We start from the raw sequence: 25,790 nt of genomic DNA, 5'->3' as shown, positions 1-25,790 counted from the left end.
GTATAGAAAAATATGAAATTAAAGTCTGTGTTCTATAATTGTTAGTTAATTGCAGTATCTAGATGTGGATCGAATATAGTTTCATTCAAAAACTGAGATTTTGAATTATTTGAATATAAGATACTCACAGAAAAGAACAGCGACGAACTGCCTCTTGTTGAGAATGATGTCCAGCATCTCATCTGTGACGTCCTCGATTTCGTCGCTTTTGATTTGGTGCTCAAACCATTTGAGGACTTTGTCTTCGTCTTCCAGATTACCTTCATACAACGTGGGGATGCCATTTTCGAAGTAAACTAGGGAGGGAATCTTCTCGATGCCGTATTCTTTAGCTTCGTCATCGTTATCAATCTTCACGAAAACGATACCGAGCTTGTCGCATTCGTCGTCGATGTTTTCTAATTCGTTGAGGACTTTTTGGCTCTTTCTGTCGTCATCGTCATCTGAGGATTTTTAGGAACAAAGGAAAAGAGAAATAAAATTAAGGTCGTAGCGAAGGTAACATACTTAAAGAATTATATAGTTAAATATATTCAGCACTTATCAACTTTGACAATTCGTACTTATTTATTTTATAAATCTCAGAAAGGGTGTCTCAGCCATACTGCGGAGAACTGATTTCATAAGTCAAAACGAAGAGAAAAAGGAGAGTAACAAGTTTTTTAAAATGATTTCAAATTAAATACCTACAGTGCAACTGTTCTGACTCAATATTTAACAAACACAAACGCTTTAGTTGGAAGTGGTAAATCCATATCCAAATGTAAGAACAGGTTGATAGTTGAAACACCTCAGATTCTTATAATTTCGATAACTTGATTTCTTTTCCCCTCCTTTAAATGACGGTAACTACTATGAGAGCACTATTCTGTATCACACTTGAGGTCTATATGCTTAGGAGTTCTTCAAAAACTGCAATTCATTTTCAGTCTTTGAATGATTATAGAAATTGTTTTAACAAAAAGGTGCTGCCCATGCTTTTTTGTGTATTTTAATGAAAGGAATCAGTCTCGAAAGTTTGTCAAACGCAGTCGTTACATCTTTTATATTAATACAGTAAACGCTGTCCTAAATCTGCTGTTAAAATAATGTGTAGGTAATTTTATTATAAAAATGGAGACGTAAGTTCTATAACTTTGTCAAAGGAACAACAGCTTTGTAGATAGTATCCGTCCCAAATTTTTTGACACAGGAGCTAAATCTAGACGAGCACTGAGCACTATTATCTCGAATGTTTACCTTATCAATATACCCACTCTGAGATTTCTTGCCAAAAAGTATTACCTTGGATTTAGTCGAATTTATGGGAAGATAAACTTTATTTGATATGTCAATGAGAGATGCTAGAACTCCATTAACAAGACAGCTGGTAATGTAATCATCAAAAGAATAATACGATTGTGTACGATCTGCATATAAATGGCCACTGTCAGATTTTAAAACATCATGAAATCGTATAAATAGTAAGCCAAAGCGGCCATAAAATTACACCCTTGGGATAAATAGTTTCATTAGCTCAACAGAATATTCACAAAAACCATAATAATGCAAAATTATTTTTGCATTATCTTGTATATTCATTATTTGATTTGACTGTTATACATTTTGTAATTATCTAAAACAAAAATCAATTTAATTTAAATGTGTAAGAGATTTTGGTAACGTTATGCGATATGAAACTGTAACAGGTAATTAACATAACGTCATAAACTCATAGCAATCGCTATTATCGACAAAATAAATTTAATTTCAAGAATTTCTATTCCAATAAACGGACGATATATAATGGATGACTTACTGAATTTAATAATGGATAAAAATTATTTGTTTTTTTTTTCATGTTTTGTTGTGACTAAATGAAATATCTTATTTACGAAAAATCATACTTTTCTCTGTATCAAAATAAAATATGAACCTGGAATTGATCTACAGACTTTAGTTGTAAACGATAAAGACAGAAAGATACAAATAAGTTTACGTTCCTGACACAGATAGAGCTGCACGAGATTGAGAGAGAACGCATTCGGCTAGAAAGAATAAACACAAGCGCAGCGATTTGGAATAAAAGCGTTTCTCTTGCCCATTTGTAGACTCAACTATCTCAGATGCAAACTCATTCGTGTCGGTTTGTAAATTCCTGCCAAATGAAAGAATACTTACAGAACAAAACAGCTAGGTTCTTCCCCTCGGCGATAAGTTTGTCCAGCATTTCATCGGTTACATCCTCGATTTCATCCTTCTCCAATTGTTCAATCAACCACTCGAGGAACTCCTGCTCCTCCTCCAGGTCCCCATCGTACACGTTTGGAATGCCTTTCTCGAAGTACACCACCGAAGGTAGAGTGTCCAGGCCGTACTCTTCGGCCGCGTTGGGGTCGTCGATCTTTACGAATTGGATGCCATACTTGTCGCAGTCATCGTCGATGTGTTCCAGTTCCTCCAGAGCCTGCATGGATTCCTCTTCTCCATGGTCATCTAAAATGTTGGTTAATGTGATTGAAAATATAGGGATAATGATGGCAAATCTTATCTAGACTGGTTGAAAAAATGGGGAGAAAGAAAGGAACATCGTGGGTTGGTGGGGAATAGAGGACAATTAATGTACAGGGTATTTTTTAAGTTCATGTCAACTTCAGTGTATGTTCTCTGGATCATTTTGGTATAAAAAGCCTTGATTAGAGATGAAATACTTTGATTAAATTTCCAAAATATCCAGTAGCTTCAAAATTCTGAGGCTTAAAGTGAGATTTCCATCATTATTTGATACGCTCTATATCTTCATATTTATCTCCGTTAAATCACACACAAGAAATATTAGAGTATTTGTATATATTTTCTTATATTTCATCCTTGAAAAACAATGGATATATGAAGACATTTAGGCTTAACATTATCCACCTGCTGAACTTATGCCATAGATCTAGAAATGTCATTGAAAAATTTTAATTCGTTCCTTCATAATATAATTCAGAATTAAATAATGAAATAGTTGCATACGCGTCTTACAATTAGAAATACTTATTTAAATCTGCTTGCACAATTAGTCAAAACAAATGAACTCCAATTTAAAATGAACTGTCCCTTCTGAAAAACTGCCAAATGAGTCATACACATATTGTTAAATTTATTTTATTAAGTGCCTTACTGCTGTTACAACGACTAATTAAGATGTAATAATAGGCAAGGAGAGAGGTTTGGATTTATTTTTACAAGAAATGTATTACTGCTGGACTACGGGAAAAGTAAGGGTCATAGGATTTAATATGCATAGGTAGATATTGGAAAATTTTATGAAATACTTACAAAATAATACAGCTAGGTGGTCGACGCTGCTAATAAGTGTCGTGAGTGTTTTTAAAGTTACGTCTTCGATGACGTCGTCTTCATCCCCTGTACTCTTGTGCTGAACCAGCCATTCCAAAACATCTTCTTCCTTGGTAAGTTCTCCTACAAAAATAAGATCCGTATGTCTCAAATTTTTACAAAAAATATGATTGTTGGACTGGTAGGAAATGTTTATTTCTTCATTACACTAGAGTTTATAGAAGCTGTTTCTGTTGGTATGTTTGTACTTTCTAACACATTTGATTCACCTGTTCACAAACATGCGGATACTTTTTACAAAAATTCATTTCGATGTGGACCTTTGACTAATTTTGGACCGCCTTGGTTATCGTTTTATATGTGAATTCGTAAATGTTCCTCAAACTGTTGATGAGTCTTTTGAGTGCATCATTGCTTATCAGAAACTAAGTTCAGAATTTATGGTACATCACTGTGGGTACACATGTTCGCAAGCGACCCATTTTAAATATTAGACAAAAGTGCCAGCCTAACGCCGGACTGGCCTAACAGTTGCAAGGACAAAGAACAGACGCAGGACGCACCAGGGTTCCAGGAAGAGGTCTACAGCAGATACATATACCTGCGAGCGACTCCACACTAGGATTCTTCAACGATCGCTTGCCCCGACAACATTTCTTCTCACTAAACTTTGTTTTCAATAAAAATGCTTTTATTTTTACCGCTGAGAGAGAGTTTTATTTTGCTGCACACGGAAAGCAACCCTCATCGCATTCGCTTGATTAGATTCGGTGCAAAGTTGATTAAGAATTCCACTAACAATCTTTGTAAAAAGTATCCGCAAGCTTATGGACACTAAGTGTCAATATGAAGCAGGAGGTTGTGCCAAAATAGGGCTCTCTACTTATATTTTGATAGAAATACCTTCATAAATAATCGGGATCTGATGTCTGTAGTAGACCAGAGCGGGTAGACTTCCCAAATTGTATTCCTCAGCCAAATTCTCATCATTTATCTTGACGAAGCCGATACCTAACTGATCAGCCTCATCGTCGATGTTTTCCAATTCCAGTAAGACCTTCGAACATTTCTTGCAATCGGGTTTGTCTACATCCAACAAAAAACGTTAGTGCAAAGTAAGGATACCTCGTTTTCTTAATATTTTTGGGCTGGGCTAACTTACAAAGCGAAAATATTGAAAATACAAGGCAAACTGGAGGAGGCAAAAAATAATCGCCAAAAGTATGCAAGTCTCTGTGTGCTAAATTCATATAACAGCCGAAAAAGAGCAGTATATTTTCATGAACACCAAATACTGAAATTATTTGTACTTTTTCTACTATAACAATGTTTCATTACTGGAGAATATTTAAAATTATAATGTCGGCGATTTTCTATGTACTTGGAAGTGATTTTATTTTTGGAAATATTGTGCAGTATTTTCCAGCAGTTTATTGCTGCTTTTATAAAATTTTTATATTGTCAGGTTGCTGAAATATTATGAAGATACTGTTTTAATATGTTTTGATGTGTTTAGGTATGTGTATATGTATTATAGACCGGGAGATATTAGACTGAAGTTCGACGACGTCTTTCTCGTTTATGCCTCTGAGAGTACTGAAAGGTAACCGAGAGACAAGAACAATAAACTAAATTTAAAAGATGGGCTGCGGGACACCTTCGTGAAAATTCAATTTTCCTTTTCAAAAAAATAATGGGTACAGCGACGTATTTCTCACTTATGCCATGTTCGTAAGTTGAAGAGAAGTATCGATTTTATCACAAAATTTTTTTGGCATAAGTGTCGCAAGGGACCTAAAAATGGAAAACTTTGTAAGAAAATGTGGAAAAACATCTTTATTTGTCTACCAATTTCTCATTAATGCCAATTAGAAATATTACATTATTATATTCGAAAAGGTCATAAAAAACATTGGCATAAGTCCTACTAAGGACTAAAGAAAATAGAGCTTTGGAAAAGCTGCGGAAAATTTTTATTTTCATTCTATAACTTTCTCATTTATGCCGTTGAAAATTTATGATACTTACTATAAATAATGTACTGTGTCAAGTAGGCATCACTCCTCTATGGGTTCAATATGAAGGCATAAGTCTCAAAGTTGTAGGAAAATTCATGAAAATTTTTACGTCTTTCTCGCTTATGCCATTTTGCATGCACGTAGGAAACTACATTATAAAGTCATATAAATGTAGGCATAAGTCCACATTGGATTTTCATGTTGTAAATTAATTTGAATTTTAATACGAGTCAGGTCGACAAAGTAGAAAAATAATAGAAAATTGCCACAATTTTCTCGTTTATGCCGTTTCGTACACGAGTAGAAAATATTACTAAAAGCCATTTTCAAGAGTGGCATGAATGCCACAAGGTACCGTCGTATGTAAAAATTTTTAAAAAGTTTATTTCATCGCCTACGCAATTTTCGAAATACTTATACTTACTTGCATTTAGCGTATTTTTAATTTTTATAAATATAAGTAATTCATGTATTTAATGAAAGTTAATAATAAACTATTTCGGCTTAAGTCCCCACATATTAGAAATGATTTTTAATTATTCTTTGAGTCATGATCAGAAAAAGAAAAATTATATAATATTGCCACAAATTTCTCGTTTGTTCGTAAATGAGTAGAGTATTTTATCACAATAGACCATACGTATTTATGAACAATATATTTAAATTTTAAAATTTAAAAATATTATACAATTTGAATTAACCGCTTCAGTGCAAGGATGATCTACTTGAATTGAGCCGACTAAGGTAGAAGAAGAAGAAGAAGAAGAAGAAGAGGAAGAAGAATAAATAATTAAGCTAAAATACATAGGGAAGAAACTGATTTATAACTGATTTAATATCATGTATATTGAATTTTGTTTTTTGTTTCTGGTACTTTGTACCTTAATTACTTAATTTGTACTTTTATACATTTTATTTTTATATTAAAAGATTTATTTAAGTAATAGTAATTGAATTGAAAAACCGCTGCCAACTCAATTGTCAGAATGCTTCCTCAAAGACTTTGAATTACTAATTTTTAATTATAACTAACACAAACAATAACACTTAAAATAATACAAATTTTTATTAACTTAAAATTAAAGCATATCAAAAATAAAAAGTTTTTTCGGTTTTATGATTTTTTACATTTTCAAATTTCAAACAGTTTTATCTGCAGCTCTTGATGAAAACGGATCAAAATAAAGGCCTTACTACCAGCTTTATTATAAGTTATTAAGAATTATCGTAATAAAAAATAACATGTCGAAAAATCAAACTAAACCCAATATAAAGCTTTCTCTTTTTCATGAAATTTTTTTTATTTTAAATTTTTTATTCCCTTTTATAGTTAGAAATATTCATTTTTTATATAGATATCTTCTCCGACACTTGCATTATTTATCATACATTTTTTAAATTAATTTAAGTATATCGAAAATTGCGCAGGCGAGGAAATAACCGCAATTTGTAATTTTTGACAACTTTTTAAAAAATTTTACATACGACGGTACCTTGTGGCATTCATGCCACTCTTGAAAGTGGCTTTTAATAATATTTTCTACTCGTGTACAAAACGGCATAAACGAGAAAATTGTGGCAATTTTCTATAATTTTTCTACTTTGTCGACCTGACTCATATTAAAATTCAAATTAATTTACAACATGAAAATCCAATGTGGACTTATGCCTACATTTATATGACTTTATAATGTAGTTTCCTACGTGCATGCAAAATGGCATAAGCGAGAAAGACGTAAAAATTTTCATGAATTTTCCTACAACTTTGAGACTTATGCCTTCATATTGAACCCATAGAGGAGTGATGCCTACTTGACACAGTACATTATTTATAGTAAGTATCATAAATTTTCAACGGCATAAATGAGAAAGTTATAGAATGAAAATAAAAATTTTCCGCAGCTTTTCCAAAGCTCTATTTTCTTTAGTCCTTAGTAGGACTTATGCCAATGTTTTTTATGACCTTTTCGAATATAATAATGTAATATTTCTAATTGGCATTAATGAGAAATTGGTAGACAAATAAAGATGTTTTTCCACATTTTCTTATAAAGTTTTCCATTTTTAGGTCCCTTGCGACACTTATGCCAAAAAAATTTTGTGATAAAACCGATACTTCTTTTCAACTTACGAACATGGCATAAGTGAGAAATACGTCGCTGTACACATTATTTTTTTGAAAAGGAAAATTGAATTTTCACAAAGGTGTCCCGCAGTCCATCTTTTAAATTTAGTTTATTGTACTTATCTCTCGGTTACTTTTCGGTACTCTCAGAGGCATAAACGAGAAAGACGTCGTCGAACTTCAGTCTAATATATCCCGGTCTATTATGGACCGTGTCACATACAAACACCGCGTGCTTGTACGAAATGGTTTGTATCAAGAAGCACATTATGTGTCAACGGTAAATTTTGCACGTGTTTTCAAACATAAACTCTGCGTGCTACTAGCGCGTGGCAAAACCTGTAGTAGTTACAGTAGTGGTGTATTTTTACTAATGATGTGCACTATTGAATGAATTCAGCTATCGAATAATTAGTAATAGACTGCAAGTATCGAATAAATTTATTCGAATAACTTCATTCGCATAAATGGTGGGCATAGGGACTGAGAAATATCTTGTATTTTTAGAAAGGGTGATTTATCAATTTATCGAGAGTTACTACAGTATTATAGTGTTTTGCGACTGTAGATAAACGGGTAATATGTTAATCATTACTAATTTTATTCAAATACAATTTGAACTATCGAATAGTTCGGATACTTTCGTACTACCGAATGTTTCGACAGTTTTTTAAGGTATTTCAAGAACGGGAACACATATCCTAATTAAAAAACATTACTGATTTTATTTTCTTAAAAACAATCGCTTCATACTACTGCTCGAAAAATACTGTACTTTTCTTCCAAATTGAAAATGCATTATAATTTTTTCATCAATCTAATTTTAAAATATACATCACTTTTATGGCAATCATATTTTATTTATGCATACTCTTGACTTTCCTACCGAAAAAATTGGGAAATAACAGCAAATACTAAGTGGACATTACTTTATAGAGCTAATTTATATTTAGAACTTTATATTTATCATATATCGAAATACGAGAAAATGGGACGACAAGGCCGTGACATAATATTAACCCAAATCTAGAATCCCAGTGTCTAGTGTATAATAAGTAATGGCAATTAATCTAGTAGATACAGAAATATTTTGGCAGAGCCGTGGTCTAGGTTGCTTGAAACTGTAGTAGTGTGGAGGATAAATTTAGAACGTGAGTTTTAGAATTAAGTTGCTGTTAAATTCATTGTTAATAATACGCCAGAGTATTAGCACATTTCATAAAGATTTTATTCACTTGACGTCTATGTACCTTCATCAATATTTACTCATGCAAAAGCATTACTGGTAGAGCTGCTGCACATCTATAAAGATGGAAAAGTAACACAAAACTTTAAAAAGATACGTGTAGGGCCTATATCTCAGGGATATTCCTGTAATATGGAAGGTGTATGGTGTAAGTGTGTGTGTTAAAAGTGTATTAGGCTGTGTGGTGTAGTAAAGACGCATGCGCATTGCTTTCTACATTCTGAAAATAAAAATAAATAAAATAAATGTTATATGCCTCACCAAACTATGCTTAGTTTCAGTTCATAAAAGAAATCTGCCAAAATCTAGAATAAATTGAGGTTAACATTAGCAAAGACTTCTTAGCTTATGCATTTACTATACGTGATCTGAAAGGTTGCTCAATAAACTCGAAAGCTTCTGTTTATTTCATACCATTAATTTCACAAAATACCAGCAGCGCTTGCATTTAAAATATATTTTTGTAATTTACTTAAATAGTACTAATTTATATGTTATAAGGTTTTTTGACTATAGACTCGTTTACATGATTACTATGACACACAATTATAATTATACAGGATGAGTCGGGAGAATCGTACCAAACTCCAGGAAAGTATTCAACACGTCAAAATCATAAGGAAAAACTCGAATGCTGTCATGCGATTTTATTCATTTGTTTTAAGTTATAATAATAATGTAATGACAAATTTAAAAAATTTGAAATCAGATGATATCATATTCCAAGTTCAAAAGTAGGATATTTATCATTTATTCATTTTGGAGAATCGACTCACAGGAGACCACTAGGTACTTAATATTTTTTACAAAATGAATTAGAAGTACTACTAACTAGCGGATGTTCCTATAAACATGAGAATGCGAATATTCTACCAGCACGATGGAGCTCGTGCACATTTCACTCGTCCAGTCAAATTACAAGAAGGTGAGAAGGTGAACGAGATGTTTCCAGAGCATTGGATTGGCCGAGGTGGTCCTATTAGAAGGCCTCCAAGATCTCCAGACCGCACAGCCACAGCACTAGATTACTGTTTATGGGAATGGTAAAAAATGAAGTGTACAAAGAGTGAACACTCGGAGGCACTAATGCGACGTATCATCAAGATATGCAGCAATCAAGAGAGCTGAAAACGCCCTTCGTAGACGAAGCAGAAAGTGTTTAGAGGTCAATGGTGGTGTTTTGAACATTTAACTATAGAATGCTATGATTAATAGAATATCAATAAATTAATTTCTTTATTGAAATGTATATCATAGCTTTACTCACCCCTCGTATGAAATTTTGTGTGATATCCTTTGCTTACAATATTAACGGCTCATATCCTGTTTTCCGAAATGTCAGAATTATACATTTCCTTTGTATTACATATATATGTATTTATCAATGCGGTTTCATTTATATAAAATAATTGATAATGTCCTAAAATACAGAAAAACAAGAAAAAGTAAAGATTACTGAAAGTGATGTGACAGAAAGCAAATAATTTATAATAGACCTTTTTAGTAGTGACGTCACATACGCCAAATAATAGGCAACCCTATAGTACACATTGTCATGAAATAATTCTCAGTATTTTTACTATATCGATTTTCGACGTTATATACTTTCGACATAAGTGCCAAAAAAATGTTTTCTTTGTCATGACCTTAAATATCGCGTATTCTGGCAATATTAGAGATATTTAAGAAGCTTTAAACCCCAATGACAAACTAAAAGAATTATAGAGCTTATATATTTAAATTTATAAAAACAATTTTGACTTTTATAGTAATTAATAAATTAAAATTATACCAATGTTAGTGAGCATGCGCATTAAAGATAATTCCAGGTAAGCGAAGTAGTTTCACCACAGGATATCATTCAAGAAAAGTTTGGTTATGGTTAAGAGTACGTCTATAATAAACCACTTGAAGACATAAACACTCAATAAACACACTGACACAGTACAGAACCAATAAAAACAACAAAAATACTTAGTAGAACTAGAAAATGCCAAGATTATACAAAAGAAGAGAAAAAACGCTAATGATGACAGTGATGATATATCAACAAGATCTCGCCTGCGTATGAGGCAATTATTCCCGAGCATGCGCATTAGAAATAACACGGCTAATGCTAAATTTTTACTTTATTTAAATTTAGAAATATTATTTTATATCGTTTTTTGTAAGTTTTAAGAACATCAGTGTATCTATTTTACTAAACACTTATTGGTTGTTCTTAAATACTTCTAAATCCTTGTAAAAATAAATTTATTTGAAGTTGTTCATTTTTACAGTATCTATGTAAAATGTACAAGATCAGATTCGGTCTGCACAATTTCTACTATGACAATTTGTTACGGTTTGTCTAAATATGTGAGGTCACACTAAAAGAGTCTATTAGTAACTGCATCTTCAAATTTAATTCAATAATAATACCTACGCCTAATTTAATATATTGAGAGACTTGATTATATGAACGATGAATTCTTTAAGTTGTAGGTAGATAACTGCGTATGTAATCACGAATATGCCCCGTAGCGGAAAGACTCTTTTATTTGTTAACTTCAAAAAAAGATCATTTCTTATAAAATTTTCTAGTAGTGCTAATTCATTATAATGAATATGAAAAAAGAATGACTAAGGTGAAGAAAACAGCCGGTGAAGTTTTAGGGAAGTTACCAAAGAATTTCTAGGAAATACAAAAGATCCTAATTACGTGAGTATTGTTGGTCAAAAATTTTAGAAATATGTGAAGCCTAATGAATCTGAAGCTGTACTTTCTTCATTCACATATGGAATACTTTCTTGAAAATTTAGGTGATTTGAGTGATGAGCAGGGCGAAAGATTTCACCAGGATTTACAAAATATTGAAAAGAAATATTAGGGTGTTTGGGATGGCCACATGTTGCCAGACTAGTGCTGGTCTTTGAAAAGAGATACATCAAACCAACATAAATGAAAAGCACTACGGAGATCACTAACAAATAAATGAACTAGTTATTACTTTAAGAATAATGACCCATAAAATTTCTACTTACAAAAAGTTCATTCCATTCAAGAATTGTGAGAGGCAAGGGAACTCACGTTAATCAAGCCCAATGGGAACAGAAGCCTGCTACGTATATGTCGCTGTTCCGGATATGGCTGACTGTAGGTAATTGCAATAAAAGGCATCTCGACCTTACTGGGTATTGAAATTAGAGAGTTTTAGGTTTATGGGTTTTGAGGTTATAAGTTTTAGGGTTCTTGGGTCATAAGGATATCGAGTGACAAAGTTTGAATATGTTGTAGGGATGGTATTGTTGAGTTTTACCATTTTTAGGCACTTTCTGAGGTTAAGAGAATAACCCGAGTTTCAGCAACCTCAAAAACATATAATGCACCTGGTCTGGTGAAAGGAACCTCTCGTCGATTTTATTTTGTGGTCATGTGTAAATATTTAATTTAATAATAGAACGGAAAGTACGGTAAAGTTTTATGACTCCAGTCCGAAATCAATAAAATTTAATCAATTATTATCATTTGTTTCGGACATAATTACGAGCAGTCATTAATTCCGTTTAAATTTATATGAAATGAAGTTATGAACCACAATAAAATTTTTATGACCTCGATCTAAAATTTAAATCAAATATCATTTAATTGTCAATAACGTCAATATTTTTTTATAAAATAAAAATAAATGAAGTCCTAACGATTATATAGAGTCGTTTTCAATACTAAAAACTGAAAAAATTTGCCTTTAGCCATTTTAAAATTTATGAAAAATTATATTTTCTCATAAATTAATAAATAAAATAGTTTTTGCCTCTTCGGGGCACAACTGTGGTATACAATATACTACAGGGTGTTTTTAAATGAAGTAGCAAAAATGATACCAGTGAATGTAGGGCCAAAACTAAGAGGATTGAAGTAAAAATACCTTATATGAATGTTGCACCCCTGAGGCGATATACCTTCTTAAAAGAGGGGATTGAAATTCACATTTAAATTTTTTTCTTTAACATGGGGAAGGCTAGAGACACGAAACTTGGTATGAGTATCCTACTAACAAAAAGACAACTTTACAATATTTTTTCGATCATTGGCGTATTTTATAAGGGAGTGAAACAGTCAACCCCATTGCAATATAGAAATTTTTTATATGAAGCAAATTATGTATTTAAAAATATTTATTGGGAAGACTGATTTATTGCGCAACTTTTTTACCACTTGTAATTTTTCGAGAACCGATAGTTTTCTAGTACAATATTAGATGCGTCATCGTTCACTAAAGGGGTAATTGCGAAAATTTGTAAAAATAAAGTAGGCGAATGTCATAACAAATAAATTGTTATTTATCATATTAATAAATTGACACTTTCTGTCAATAAGATGGTAATTTAATAATAACATTAAGAATAATTTGCTATTAATTAATGAAAAATGTTCGATAACTTATGACTATGGGACATGTTTTAGGTAAAGTTATTTATCTGAAATAAAATTTAATACAAACGAATATTTGCCCGACTGCTCCCTTACTGCAGTTTATTTTGAATGTTATTTTGTATTTTAATTAGGTAAGTTAGATATGTGCATGTATATACATTTCTTTTTGTTTTTTCTAGAAACATGTAATTAGGTTGTTTCTAACCTGTTTGTTTCTTATTCAAAATAAAAAAAACAAGAAATGCAAAATTAAATTTAAAGAATATTCTCGAAATGATTTCCATTTTGCTACAAGTATAACCTAATACGTCTGTTGAAGTTATAACGCACTCTCACAAACAGTTTTTGGTTATTGCGAAGGTCATCTGCTGCCTGAAATTTTCTTAAGCGTAGTTCTTCTGAGGAGGCAACAGGAGTGGCATAAACAATACTTTTTATGTGTCCCCACAAAAAGAAATCCATAGGAGTTAGGTCACGTGACCGTGCAGGCCAATAAATAGGGGCATCACGACCACGACCAACCCAACGATTCCGGTAATTTAAATTTAACCATTCACTAACGGCAAGTGTACTATGTGCAGGTACCCTATCGTACAAATACCACATTACCCGACGTGTAGCGAGAGGTACATCTTCAAGTAATGTTGGAAGATTTTCGTTCAAAAATCTAAGATACTCGGCCGCTCTAAGCCTGTGTGGAAGAATAAAAGGACCTAGTAGAGTATTTCCTACTATGTTTAAACTGAAATTATGTTGACATCTTGAAACAAATATTTCACGAGTATTTTCTTCCAACCATGGATGAACATTATGAAGGTTTACTGCACCTACTCTAAGCAAATTTGTTTCATCGGTGAAAAGTATATTCATTAGGAAATTTAAGTCATGCCTGGAACTATTAATGTATTATTGACAAAAATCCACGCGGTTAGGTAAATCAGGGTCATTCAATTCTTGTACGGGTTGATGGTGAAAAGGGTATAAAAGATTTTCATGAGCTACATTCCACACAAGACTGTGACATGCAGTTGCCTGCACACCTGTCTTGTGTTTGTACCACGGTCTTGTTCTAGATCTTCCAGTATAGCTTCCTCAGTTTCAACAGTTTGGACATTACGCCTTCTTCCAGCACCCTCACGATTGGGCTGAATTTTACCAGTTTCGCGAAGTCTTCTTTCCACCGAGGCCAATGTTTGCCTATGAGGAATCGGTCGGTTTGGATATTTTTGGTGGTATAATCTTACTGCAGCGTTACTCTTTTTTTCTGGATTCGAAAAACACTTGAAGCATGTCAACATATTCGTCATTGGTATAAATATTTGCCATAATTATTCTGATAATAAATTAATAAATTGGTACTAATTATTGGTTGACAGAAAGTGTCAATTTATTAATATGGTAAATAACAATTTATTTGTTATGATATCCGCCCACTTTATTTTTACAAATTTTCGGAACGGAATTTTAGTGAACGACGACGCATCTAATTTTTTTTACTAGAAAACTATGGATTCTATCGAACAATTACAAGAGGTAAAAAAGTTGCGCAATAAATCAGTCTTCCCAATAAATATTTTTAAATAAATAATTTGCTTCATATAAAAAAAATTCTAATAAAATATGGCAATGGGGTTGACTGTTTCTCTCCTTTATAAAATACGCCAATGATCGAAAAAATATTGAAAAGTTGTCTCTTTATTAGTAGGATACTCATACTAAGTTTCGTATCTCTAGCATTCCCCATGTTAAAGAAAAAAAATTAAAATGTGAATTTCAATCCTCTTAAAGGTGCAACTTTCATATAAGGTATTTTTACTTCAATCTTCTTATTTTTGGCTTTACATTCACTGGTACCATTTTTACTACTTCATTTAAAAACACCCTGTATATGTTTGCTATATGGATAAAAACAACTATTGTTAAATAATTAATAATACCAATAATATATCTTTATTGAGTTAAATAAATGAAACAAAAGAAAATCAATGACGGGTAGCGATTTTTAACCAAATTGCTCATATGAAAAGTGAAACCATACAGCTCAGCAAGTTAACAAGAGAAATATGAAAATAATTACACACAGTTTAATACGTAACAAAAAATATCTTGACTTTTTCCTGTCATTTGGTAAATAATTTAACAGAATTATAGATAAACAGGACTGAAAGATGTGATGATGTGATTGGGTGGTGGGTAAGTTTGTTATGAACATTAGAATCTTCAATTAGCTTATTAAGAAGATATACATGATCTTAAAAACACGACAGGCCATGTGAATTTGCTAACGTTCATACAAAGTAAACTATTCAGAATCTTTGAACGTCTCATTTTGTATCTTGTGCTTCTGCATACTACTCCTGTCCCAAACCAACAATGCAGGCCAAAAAATATTATAACTATATCAAAATTGATAATCCCAAGCTACCCGTAAGTCTAAGTTTAAATTATCTACTCAAAATATAACAAACATATATGAAATTTTTATATACTTATTGGAAAACTCTGTAGTATCGAAGGCCCTACTATAATCCAGCAAAGTTAAATATGTATCCACATTAACATCAATGACGTTAGAATGTCATCAGTTATGTTGATTAATGATTAATTGATTGATTGATGATTAATTAATCATGAGTAAGCTCCTCACAACCGTTCAAATAAAGAGAAGGTGTACATATTTTTTAAACATTTAATACTGATAGCTCGTATGAAAAAAATATGGGAATATTGAAGCCTTAGCATGTGATTCGGTGAGGCATACAATCGAAAAATTCCGAAAATACCAGGTGGATGCAGTGTACTTACTGGCACCTCCTTTGGAACACGTTTCTGCATCTGGACCTGTATATCATACACTCGATAAAAGAAGTGGTTAAACATAAAGATAAAAACAGTAATTAGACGAACTATAACTGTGCTGTTAATGGTCGTACAATGACCGTAAATCCCGTTTTTATTAAATACACTTTGCTAGCTGAAGAAGATGGAAGGTTATTAATAAATTTGGTGCAAGTGTTGTGACAACTGGTTTTGTCTACTGCCAATTCAAGTAAGGACTGCGAGAGGGTCATGCTCGTACTTACAGAATAGCACGGCGACAAAGTCTGTTTCCTGGACGATCTTGTCCAGGATCCTGGCGTTCACTTCTTCTATGCGGTCGGGCAGATCCATGGCCTCTAAGCTTGTTAAGAAGTCCAACACATTCTCTTCATCCATCAGGTCTCCTACAATAAAAGAAACATTTTATTACTGAACATTTTTCATTACTTGATAGTATTTGATATTTTAAGGACAATAATGACGGTCTCTTCCATAACCATATCACGAACAAACACAAAAATCAATATATCTTTGAAAAATAAACATATTAATTAAAAACCATCAATATACCAATGATTTAGGTTAAGATTAAGGTTTGGCGATCTAGCTGGCCAATTATGCAGACCACCTCGACCAATCCACAGATTTGAAAAAAGAGAAAGGGAAAATCTTAAATTGAATATTGTTTACCCCTGTTATGACTGAGATGACTGAGAACAGGACCCATATTTATAGGGTATGTTTATTTTGGGTCCCTGAATATGTACATAAAATATTGACATTTCCTCCTGAATCACCCTGTATATTATTCAAGCGAGATACATCTTCTAAAGTATCTTCGAAGGCGTTTCTTCAAATTTATTAATAGTACGTAGTCAGACACAGTTAAATCCAGACTATACGGCGGATGATACAGCTTAAAGAAGTTACAATCGCGAAGTATGGGTTGAACTTTGGCTGCTTTGTGAACAAGCGCATTGTCGGGAAGAAAAATGATCTGTTTGTGACGGACCAATTAATGCTTCAGATTCTATGTAGTCTATCAGATTTTTCGCTGAAATGTTTAAAATTTATGTAACAAAATGTTTCTCTTTCCAATTTTTTCTGAACAAGCTGACACTTTATTATTGAATAAATACGACTCTTAGCACTTCTGGTTTTCTGTTCTTCTTTTATGGTAATACTATTATAAATACTATTATAAATAAATGCAACCTTTTGAGAGAAGGAATTACTCAGATTTAGTGGCGTACACAGACTCTAAGGCGGGAAAGGGAGAGAAATATACGTTTTCAGGTAGAACTAAATGTATGTATTATACTTCATACTCTATGAAAATATTTAGTAGAAAAATGTGGGGATGGGGGGAATATTACCAAACCTTGAACGCAAGCAGTCAAACTTGTCGACAGAACATATTTTGTTTTGTAGTTAAATAATTATTTACGTAATTTTTGTCATTCGTTTCCCTAATTGCGAGAATGTAGCCTACCAGCAATATAGTATTTGTGTAGGTGGCATTGTCTACGTAGGTGTCAGCAACACATGCTCTCATTATTTTTAGTTTCTAGTTATGAAAATATAATAAAATATGTGTATTTGATCACCCTTGTTGTAAATATTAGGAAATCCTGTTCAACGTGATAAATATTTTGATGTTAATTTGATGTTAATTAGATTTCGTCAAATAAATCGTCAATTATTTATTATTCAAGGTACTTCAGAATATGTATATATCCAAAAGCTTGATGCCACCACATGGAATTACTTTAAGAAAAAAGTGCGGTTCATTGCCTTAATTTTCTACATTTTCTTTTTTATGATCTATCGATCTAAATTTGTGGTACCTTTTTTTTCAATACTGGCATTTGCATGCCAGGTTAGGAAGTTAATATTACAACCAGTGAAAAGTCAAAATAAAATGGATGACCATGCCAACAATCACCATTCAAGAACCAACTTTACAAAGAGAATGCCTAGAGTACAGTAAACGAAGATAGTACCAATTCCAATTTCCTATAAATGCCAATTTAGTTTAGCATATGGATGGTTCAAAGACAAATAGATGCAGTTGTGACTTGTGAGAGCTTAAAAGTATAAGTTTAAAAAAAAGTTGAAGTGTCCCATAGTCTAGGATTCACAATACAGTCTTTCAAGCAGTACTTATGACCATTGAACACTGTGCAATGACAAACGGAGTTATTAAGGAGCATTGCAAAAGGTCAAAAGATTGCTAGTTGCTTCGACAGTCAAACAACATAAAAAAAGTAATCAATTCATAAATCAACGAAATTAATAAATCCAGGCTGATATGGGACTGTTTGGAAGCTTTATCAAGACTAGAAGGTCCTAGCTTGGGTACTACGACATGCGGTCCATTGGGCAACGAGATACTTATAGAGTTAGCTAAAGTAGACTCATTTACAGCCCTATAGAGGTTTCCCGTTTGGGATTGCTAACTGCATTATTAAGATACATGAATTAATGAGTAACAAGGTAAAAAAATGATGACTTAAAGGATCTGCGAAAGAGGCAATGGTGGGTCTACTGAATCGGAATTGTATCAACAGATATAATAAAATGACTGACATTGCACACTCAAGAAATATCTCAGAATTGTTAGTCTGCGTAGGGTCTGTCGGCAAGTAAAGGGTTTAAGTTACTGTAAGAAGATATAAGAAGGTGGCGCTGTCTACTATCAGAAGAGAAAAACAGGAAATGGAAGCATGTGAAGGAGCAACTGTCAAAAATGTAGTCTAATTAGAACGCTAAAGTTTGGTGATGAACTTTAAGATCATGGAAGTCCACAATAGATTTACAGATTCTCGCAGTCAAGAAGAATAGGTAGTGTATCCGTTTCCTGCATTTATGATGTACAATATAAATACATATAGTAACATTCAAGTTGGATCTAAGTTAGCTTCTCCCGATTATTGATGCAGGTAAAGCATTAATGTTTTAAGTTAATCCTAGTGTTAATTTTTTAAGTTAATAATGTAATTATGAGAAGTTCATTGATATAAGATTCAATAGGGAAAATTTATGAAGACGCTTTGGGCTAGTAAATATCAAAGAATCAACGTTAGTGTTAAGGAACCATATATCTTTCAAGAGATCGATATTATTTTTTGGAAAAATTGTATCCTCTAACTCCTCTGCCTGGTAAGCGCGCTAAGTTGACGTACTCCGTAGCAACCAGTGGGTTTTTAGCATCGGGTAATTTATCGTAAGCCATACAGGTCCGAGGTAGAATTCAGCGTGTCTATTTTTAACTGGACCAAGTCTGTTACAATGTCTAACCGAGATCTCCATCAGCCGTACGATTCCGATTTAAATTGACCCACATCGAGGCATATCTATTTATTATTTAAACGATATCGAGATGAGTGTGGTATTTATTTTTATCGGCAGGTGTTGTAAGATCCCATTTATCAGGAATGTAAAAATTTGGATTGCGAGCGTCCAGAATTTAATATTATAAAAGATAGTGTGCCAGTACCAAATCAAGTTTGGTTAGCATCGAGCCGCTGCATACTTGGTGGCGCCCGAAGTGTTCCTGATTGTAAATTTCTTTCTTAGTCTAGATTTTATACATATTTAACAGATACTATTGTTTCAGGCGCCAAATAACCTGACGCCGGCAGTGTCCTTATGGCAGTTTTACATGTGGTGCTAAATTTAACTATGATTTTAAAAATCGCTATGACTTACTCCATCCACATAGCAGAAATATTTATAGCAACAAAAGTCTTCCATTCACACATTATTGTCAAGTGTGTAGCCGCCACTATAAAGATAAATAAACACAGTTTTTTAATAGCAACAAACAGAGAGTACCGAGTGTCAATTTGTTTGAAAGAAGCTTAAAATCTTCAAGAGATTTAAAGTCATCTATCAACAACCTACCTTAAATTCGAACTGACAATTTTTGCACATTTTGAAATCATTATATTTAACTCAGAAGATATTCAAAATATTTACCAGCTCTTCTTGGTAATAACAAACTTTAAGTGTTGTTTTTTATAATAATTCTTTGTATACATTCCCCTTTATTATCGAAGGCATGAGTTTTAAGTTTTGTTTCAAAGTAGGCATCAGTCCAAATTCCTATCCTTTTCCTCATTCAAAAAGAATTAAGGGTGTTGTCACTTAGTACTTGTACTGAAGGTTTCGAAATAGCTATAGTTCGTTGCCCATATATTACTAGAGTGATAAGATAAATATAAATTCATTACAAAGAAGTGTGAATAATGAACTACAGAGAGAGGATCGAAGAATCATCGATTGCGAAATTTTGGACTATATTAAGAACTGTTTTGGAAACATTAGTGTACCTATTTGTGCTCGTTTTTATTTTTAGTCGATTTATATTATGAGAACCTCGGGGGACTTCAATACGTCCACCGTTTCCCGTTAATAATATTGTTATGATTAATCAAACGTCATTTGTTAGAATAGTTCATTTTAATACTTGTGTGGGAGCTACTTTAGAACAAAATGGTCCTTCGGAGAGGACACTATTTACTAATTTTAGGCACACTGATAAAGTAGTTTTTCCATTCAAATATTAAAAATTATACGTGTTTTAATATTTTTAACTCTTTTACTTTTATATGCTGCTAATTCAAATTGACTATACAAGTTTTTTAATTCTTATGGAACTGACATACATACTCTTTAATTCTAACCGTGCAGGCATAACAAACAAGATTGAAGAATTTGAAGTACAACGATTTTGCGGGTAGTTATGCCGCGCTGCCGCCAGTTACATAATGACCTTTCATTTCCTTACCTTTATCTAGGATTCTTTGACCTACCCTTGTTGTTCTCGGGCCAGACTCTGGTGGGGCGGATCCGCTATTAGGACCTCTAGACCCATCCTGACGTTCATTTGCTGGTTCTAATCCCTCTAAATCAAAATGAACATCAAGGGGGACCTAGTGGTTCTAACAGTGGGTTCGCTTTCACAGAACCTAGCTCGAGAACAACAAGGGCAGGGCAAAGATTCCTAGTAAAAATAACTAAAAAAAATAAAACTCGAAAGTGATTAATTTTTCGACTGAAGGCACTTATTTTCTTGAAAACAACATTAAGAATTAATTTATTTATCCAATTTACAAAACAGTCAGTGGCGTGGAAATTCTGAGTTTCCTATTATCAATATCTTCCAGTATCTTCGCCAATGGTTAATATATTTGTAACTTCCACTCTGTATCTCCGAAATAAGTATTTTTTAAAGACAAGTATCTATTGAACAAACTTGAAAACACCTCAATACGACGTTAAATGAGTACGAGTATGTCTTCTTGACGAAGAATAACAATGCAGAAAAATTGATAGTTGCGGAACACAGGGTAAATACAAGATACGTTATAGACCTAATAGGAAAAAAACAGGGTTAAAAAGAACTATGACGTTCAAGCAATTTTATTGCATGAATCGTTCAAAGGGTCATTTTAGATGGTAAAAACGTGGAGTGCTATTAAATTAGAGGGTGGAAATTGGAAATAGGGGTGAAAATGCACCCCTTTCAGTTTTTTAATTGTAGCTCGAAAACGAAGCAAAATAGGAAAATTTTATGCAAAAAAAATTTTTAATAAATAATTTGAAAAAAAAGCAAAAAAATCGATTTACTGATTTTTTTTACTTTTTTGCCTCTAGTTCTTTTTCGAGTAAAGATAGGTATAGGCATTGCTTCATAGAAAAAAAAGTAGATAAAATTTCCTTCAAAACAAGAGGTTGTAAAAAATTTTTGGATGAAAATTGACTCATATATGGCCGCTCAAACTTGGCCAATTTTTCGAATTTCGTCGCGTTTACCCTTATACGTTTTAATTCTCATTTTTTGCAAACATGGAAGGAAATAAGACGTTCAAGGATTTTCATCACATAACTTGTTCGAAGAGTCATTAAAAATTAAAAAACCGCGGGGTGCTATTAAATTTGAGGGTTGAAATTGAAGATAGGGGTGAAAATGCACTTTTGCAGTTTTTTAAATATAGCACGAAAACGAAGCAAAATTTCGGTATAGTTCATAGGAAAAATTTTGTAGGGAATTGAATTTCTCATCGAAATGGCTTATTTAAAAAATGTAAAAGGAAAATTTTATACAAAAAATCGTTAATAAACAATTTTAAAGAAAGCAAAAAATAAGATTTTTTGATTTTTTTTTTACTTTTTTAATAAAATAATCTAGTAAAAACTTCAGAATTTAAGTACCATAAAGTTTATTAACAGTGTGTCCACGGATGGAGTTGACAAGAGGGGAAACTCTTGACTTGATCGAAAAATGACACTTTATAAAAAGTTCTGCTCCTCGAAAAAATGAGACTGTCATACAAAAATCTTAGACTAGATATACAGGGTGCTCATAAATTAATTAAACGTGAAAATACTCAAGAGAGAAGTACCATTATTTATTATTTTACACAACATTTGTATAAGGAGGGAGGGAGGGAGAGAGAGAGGATTTTAGCCAAGACTCTACAGGCTGGAAAAATAAATCTAGAAGAATCGAGATAGTTTCAATTGAGATGAGACTACGTGGAATTTGAAAAATAATAATCTATGTATACCGGACTGCCATGTACACAGCAAATATAAATACCGACCAGAGGACTTAATCTTCAGATTCGCAGTTTACTTTGAAAGAGAGAGCAATATAGCTCTGGAAACTTCAAAAAACCTTTACCGATGACGTGGCAACCAACCCGGAAATTGTTCAGCGGTAACATATTTTTATCATATCAAATTATGGAATAAATTTGGAATAACTTACTTCTTTCATACATTTTCAAAAGGGGGATCGCTTATTAGGAACCAGAAGAACTCATTCTAACTTTTCCAAGGTTACCTTTTTTTTAAGACTATTGACAATAGTGTTTTCTATTATACATATATTGTGCAGGCATTATGACACACCTCTTACCTTCGTAGATGATCGGTTGCTTCTCCCTGAAGTATGTAAGTGCTGGGAATTTTGTGATGCCATATTGTTTGGCCAGTCGTTTGTCGTTAATCTTGACGAAATCCACTCCGAAGGAGTCGGTATCGTCGTCGATCTGTTCCAACTCTTGCAGCACCTTGTCGCACGTGGTGCAGCTCCGAGCATCTGGAAAACGGATGAAAAAATTAGAAATTTCGCCGTGGAGTGTTTACGATAATGGAAATAAAAGAAAATCTAGTTATTTATTGTATAAGATAGAAAAGTTCAATATTCCTGGTCAGGTATAGATGAACGCCGTTGATTTTAGTCAAATTAGACCATCTTAAACTTTTTAAGTTATGGTGAAGTGATGAAGTGATTGTAACTTGGAATGCTGTTCAATAAATAGTTTTTTAACATGAAAATTTACTTTAATTGTCTGGAATACAAAATGTATTATACGTATCTTGTAAGAAACGGAAAAGCTATTGAAATGGTAATAAATTAATCTGCTAGATATTTTTAACACCGCTTAGGAAATGAATCAGTTTCATATCGTGCATGTGCTGTAAGAGGCAGAAATAAGTTTATTAAAATCAACGTCTGACTTATCCACGTGCCGCAGTTATAAAGAGGATACTGTATTGTTATATTACAATAAAAAGAAATAGAAAACATTATAAAAATATTATTAAATTAACTGCTAATAAAACATTATTGTTTTAGAGACATACTGGCTAACAATTTAGGCCAATGTCTTAGTTAAAAAAACTGCAGTGAAAAGTCAGTCACACTTAATCATGAAGCACATTACTCAATGTTTAGAAGATTTCGAGTCGTGTGGGTTTACTGTACACCTTGCCAATGACATAAAAAATATTTATAAATCTCATCGTTGAAATTGGAATATCCGTAGGTCTAGGATTACTATCGTTTTATTCCTAGATTTCCATAAATTTTTATTTGATTGTATATTAAAATTATCAGAAAAGAAATGTGTTTTGTCGACAGAAAGTTCAGAATATAATTACGTATACAAAGGAGAAAAAGGTACTAAAAATACTTATATTGTGCGCGAAATATTACAACGAAAATTGCTATATTTCAATTTGAATATAACCTATTTGACGTATTTATTATTGTTCATTGAAAAAACTACACCGATAAATATATTTAAATGTAAACAGTCAAATTAGAATAAAATTAATAGGTACTAAATATATTTTTGCTACGCAACCTGTGTAAAATTAGAAAAAGTTTACGTTATCCACTCACAGACAAAAGAAAAAATAAACACTGAGGGACATTATTATTAGAGGTTAATATAAAATACTATAGCTCGTGTATAGTGTATGTAGATTTTTGTTTACTGAAGTGTGAATGTAAACTCACGAAGATCGTAACAATCAAAACGAGGAATAAAAAGGGTAATTACGTTCTCTAAAAATAAAACATGTTTTGATTTCAATTTGTGTGACTTCTAAAAAAATGTTGTGAGTATTTTTAAAAGTTAATTGATGTCATAGAAGATTAGTACAAAAATACAGCAATACTTGAATGAGCAATGCTGTTTCCTTTAATGAGTACTTATGTCTTTCAGTTTTGGTGCATAATTTGAACTGAGAAGTTTTGGCTTGGGTTGTGTTTAGTTTCAAAGCTTACATCTTTCATTTTTTTATTTTTAAAAGACAACAACAAGAACATTTACTTAATTCGATAACATTTTTTAAAAAATCTTTCCAATTTGTTTGATTTAGCTATATAACAAAACAATAGATTAAAAATTATATTTTTTATCTCTTTTGTGCTTTTTTTCGTTGATCTTCATCCATTTTCTTTTCCAATTGCTTTATATGGCATTTTCGTCACTTTTTCCTCCACTGTTGCCTCTGTATTACCACATGATCTTTGGTACATCAGTGTTTATCTTTTAAACGTCGGTAAAACACTAATTTCTTCCAATAACGACCGTGAGGTTTTGAAATTTTAGGTCTTTTGTAGTTTTGTGTAAATATCCATTCAGTTAAAGTTAAAAATAATAGTAACTGATCACACTTCATCCTTTTTCTTAATTAATCGCACTCAGGTACATTACGAGTATTTTATTAATAATTTTCATGGTGAGTATATTTACTGGACACGTAGCCAGTTCAAAGTGCCGAATTAAAACACGATCACCTTATCTAAATATTATTCCTGTAAAAATTATTCCAGTAGTCACAGATGTATCGTCTATGTATAGAAAATGGTTATCATAAATTTCAGATTAGCCCACTTATTTGCGTTTAGACCATAATGTTGCCTTTAAAATTTTAAGAGCCTATTAACGATAATATTTTATCACTTGTTTACAGCACATTGTATCCTCAAGATATAGTTTTTCATCAACTCGTCTTAACAATTCATGGTGTTTTATCTTTGAACGTGTGTCATACAAGTTGACGGCCGTATCAATCACATGTGTTAAATTTGACATTTGAGGCACGTGAATAATAACACAAATCTGAGGGCATTTCGATTTGGCAAAAATAGTAGCTATTAGTAGCTAATAGCAACTTAGAGTTACTCTGAACTGATATTAGTTGCTAATAGGTACTATTTTTGCCAAAACGCGAAAACGAAAGCCCCCCTGTAAATGAGGTAAAGTTTTGAAATATTTGCAAGTGAATCAATACATATATCGGGTGTCCAAAATCACGCAAGCTTCGAATTTTGCGCCATTTGTGCGGTGTTGCCAATGAAAAAAAGCAGCGTGACAGCTAATAGTTCAGGGTTATTAAAAATCGAGCGCTACACTAAAGAACAACGCATATTCATTGTTGGGCAATATTTTAAATGTAATGAAGATTTGGCAGCTACAGTTCTCAATGTTCGTACAAAATATGGGCGGAATAGTGATTTAATTTCATCGACTG

General features: G+C 32.5%; 1 protein-coding gene across 4 annotated transcripts in view; it reads right to left on the bottom strand.

Moving 5' to 3' along the window:
* The window catches only part of LOC108908653, a 54,128-nt gene that overhangs the window by 19,166 nt on the left and 9,172 nt on the right, over nt 1-25,790 (bottom strand). For 2 of the 4 annotated variants that reach the window (XM_018712759.1, XM_018712761.1), the window contains exons 2-8: nt 22,879-23,061; nt 16,214-16,354; nt 15,936-15,971; nt 4,228-4,410; nt 3,304-3,447; nt 2,161-2,475; nt 129-443 (exon numbers count right to left, since the gene is read on the bottom strand). In XM_018712759.1, coding sequence (XP_018568275.1) covers nt 129-443; nt 2,161-2,475; nt 3,304-3,447; nt 4,228-4,410; nt 15,936-15,971; nt 16,214-16,354; nt 22,879-23,061 — 1,317 coding nt within the window. The remainder of the gene's footprint in view (nt 1-128; nt 444-2,160; nt 2,476-3,303; nt 3,448-4,227; nt 4,411-15,935; nt 15,972-16,213; nt 16,355-22,878; nt 23,062-25,790) is intronic. The other 2 variants (XM_018712760.2, XM_018712762.2) reach the window with 1 other exon arrangement.

This window comes from Anoplophora glabripennis, unplaced genomic scaffold, assembly GCF_000390285.2.
Source record: "Anoplophora glabripennis isolate ALB-LARVAE unplaced genomic scaffold, Agla_2.0 scaffold208, whole genome shotgun sequence".
Lineage (NCBI taxonomy): Eukaryota > Metazoa > Arthropoda > Insecta > Coleoptera > Cerambycidae > Anoplophora > Anoplophora glabripennis.
Note: the sequence above shows the minus strand (reverse complement) of the source record. Positions and strands in the feature narration are given on the sequence as shown.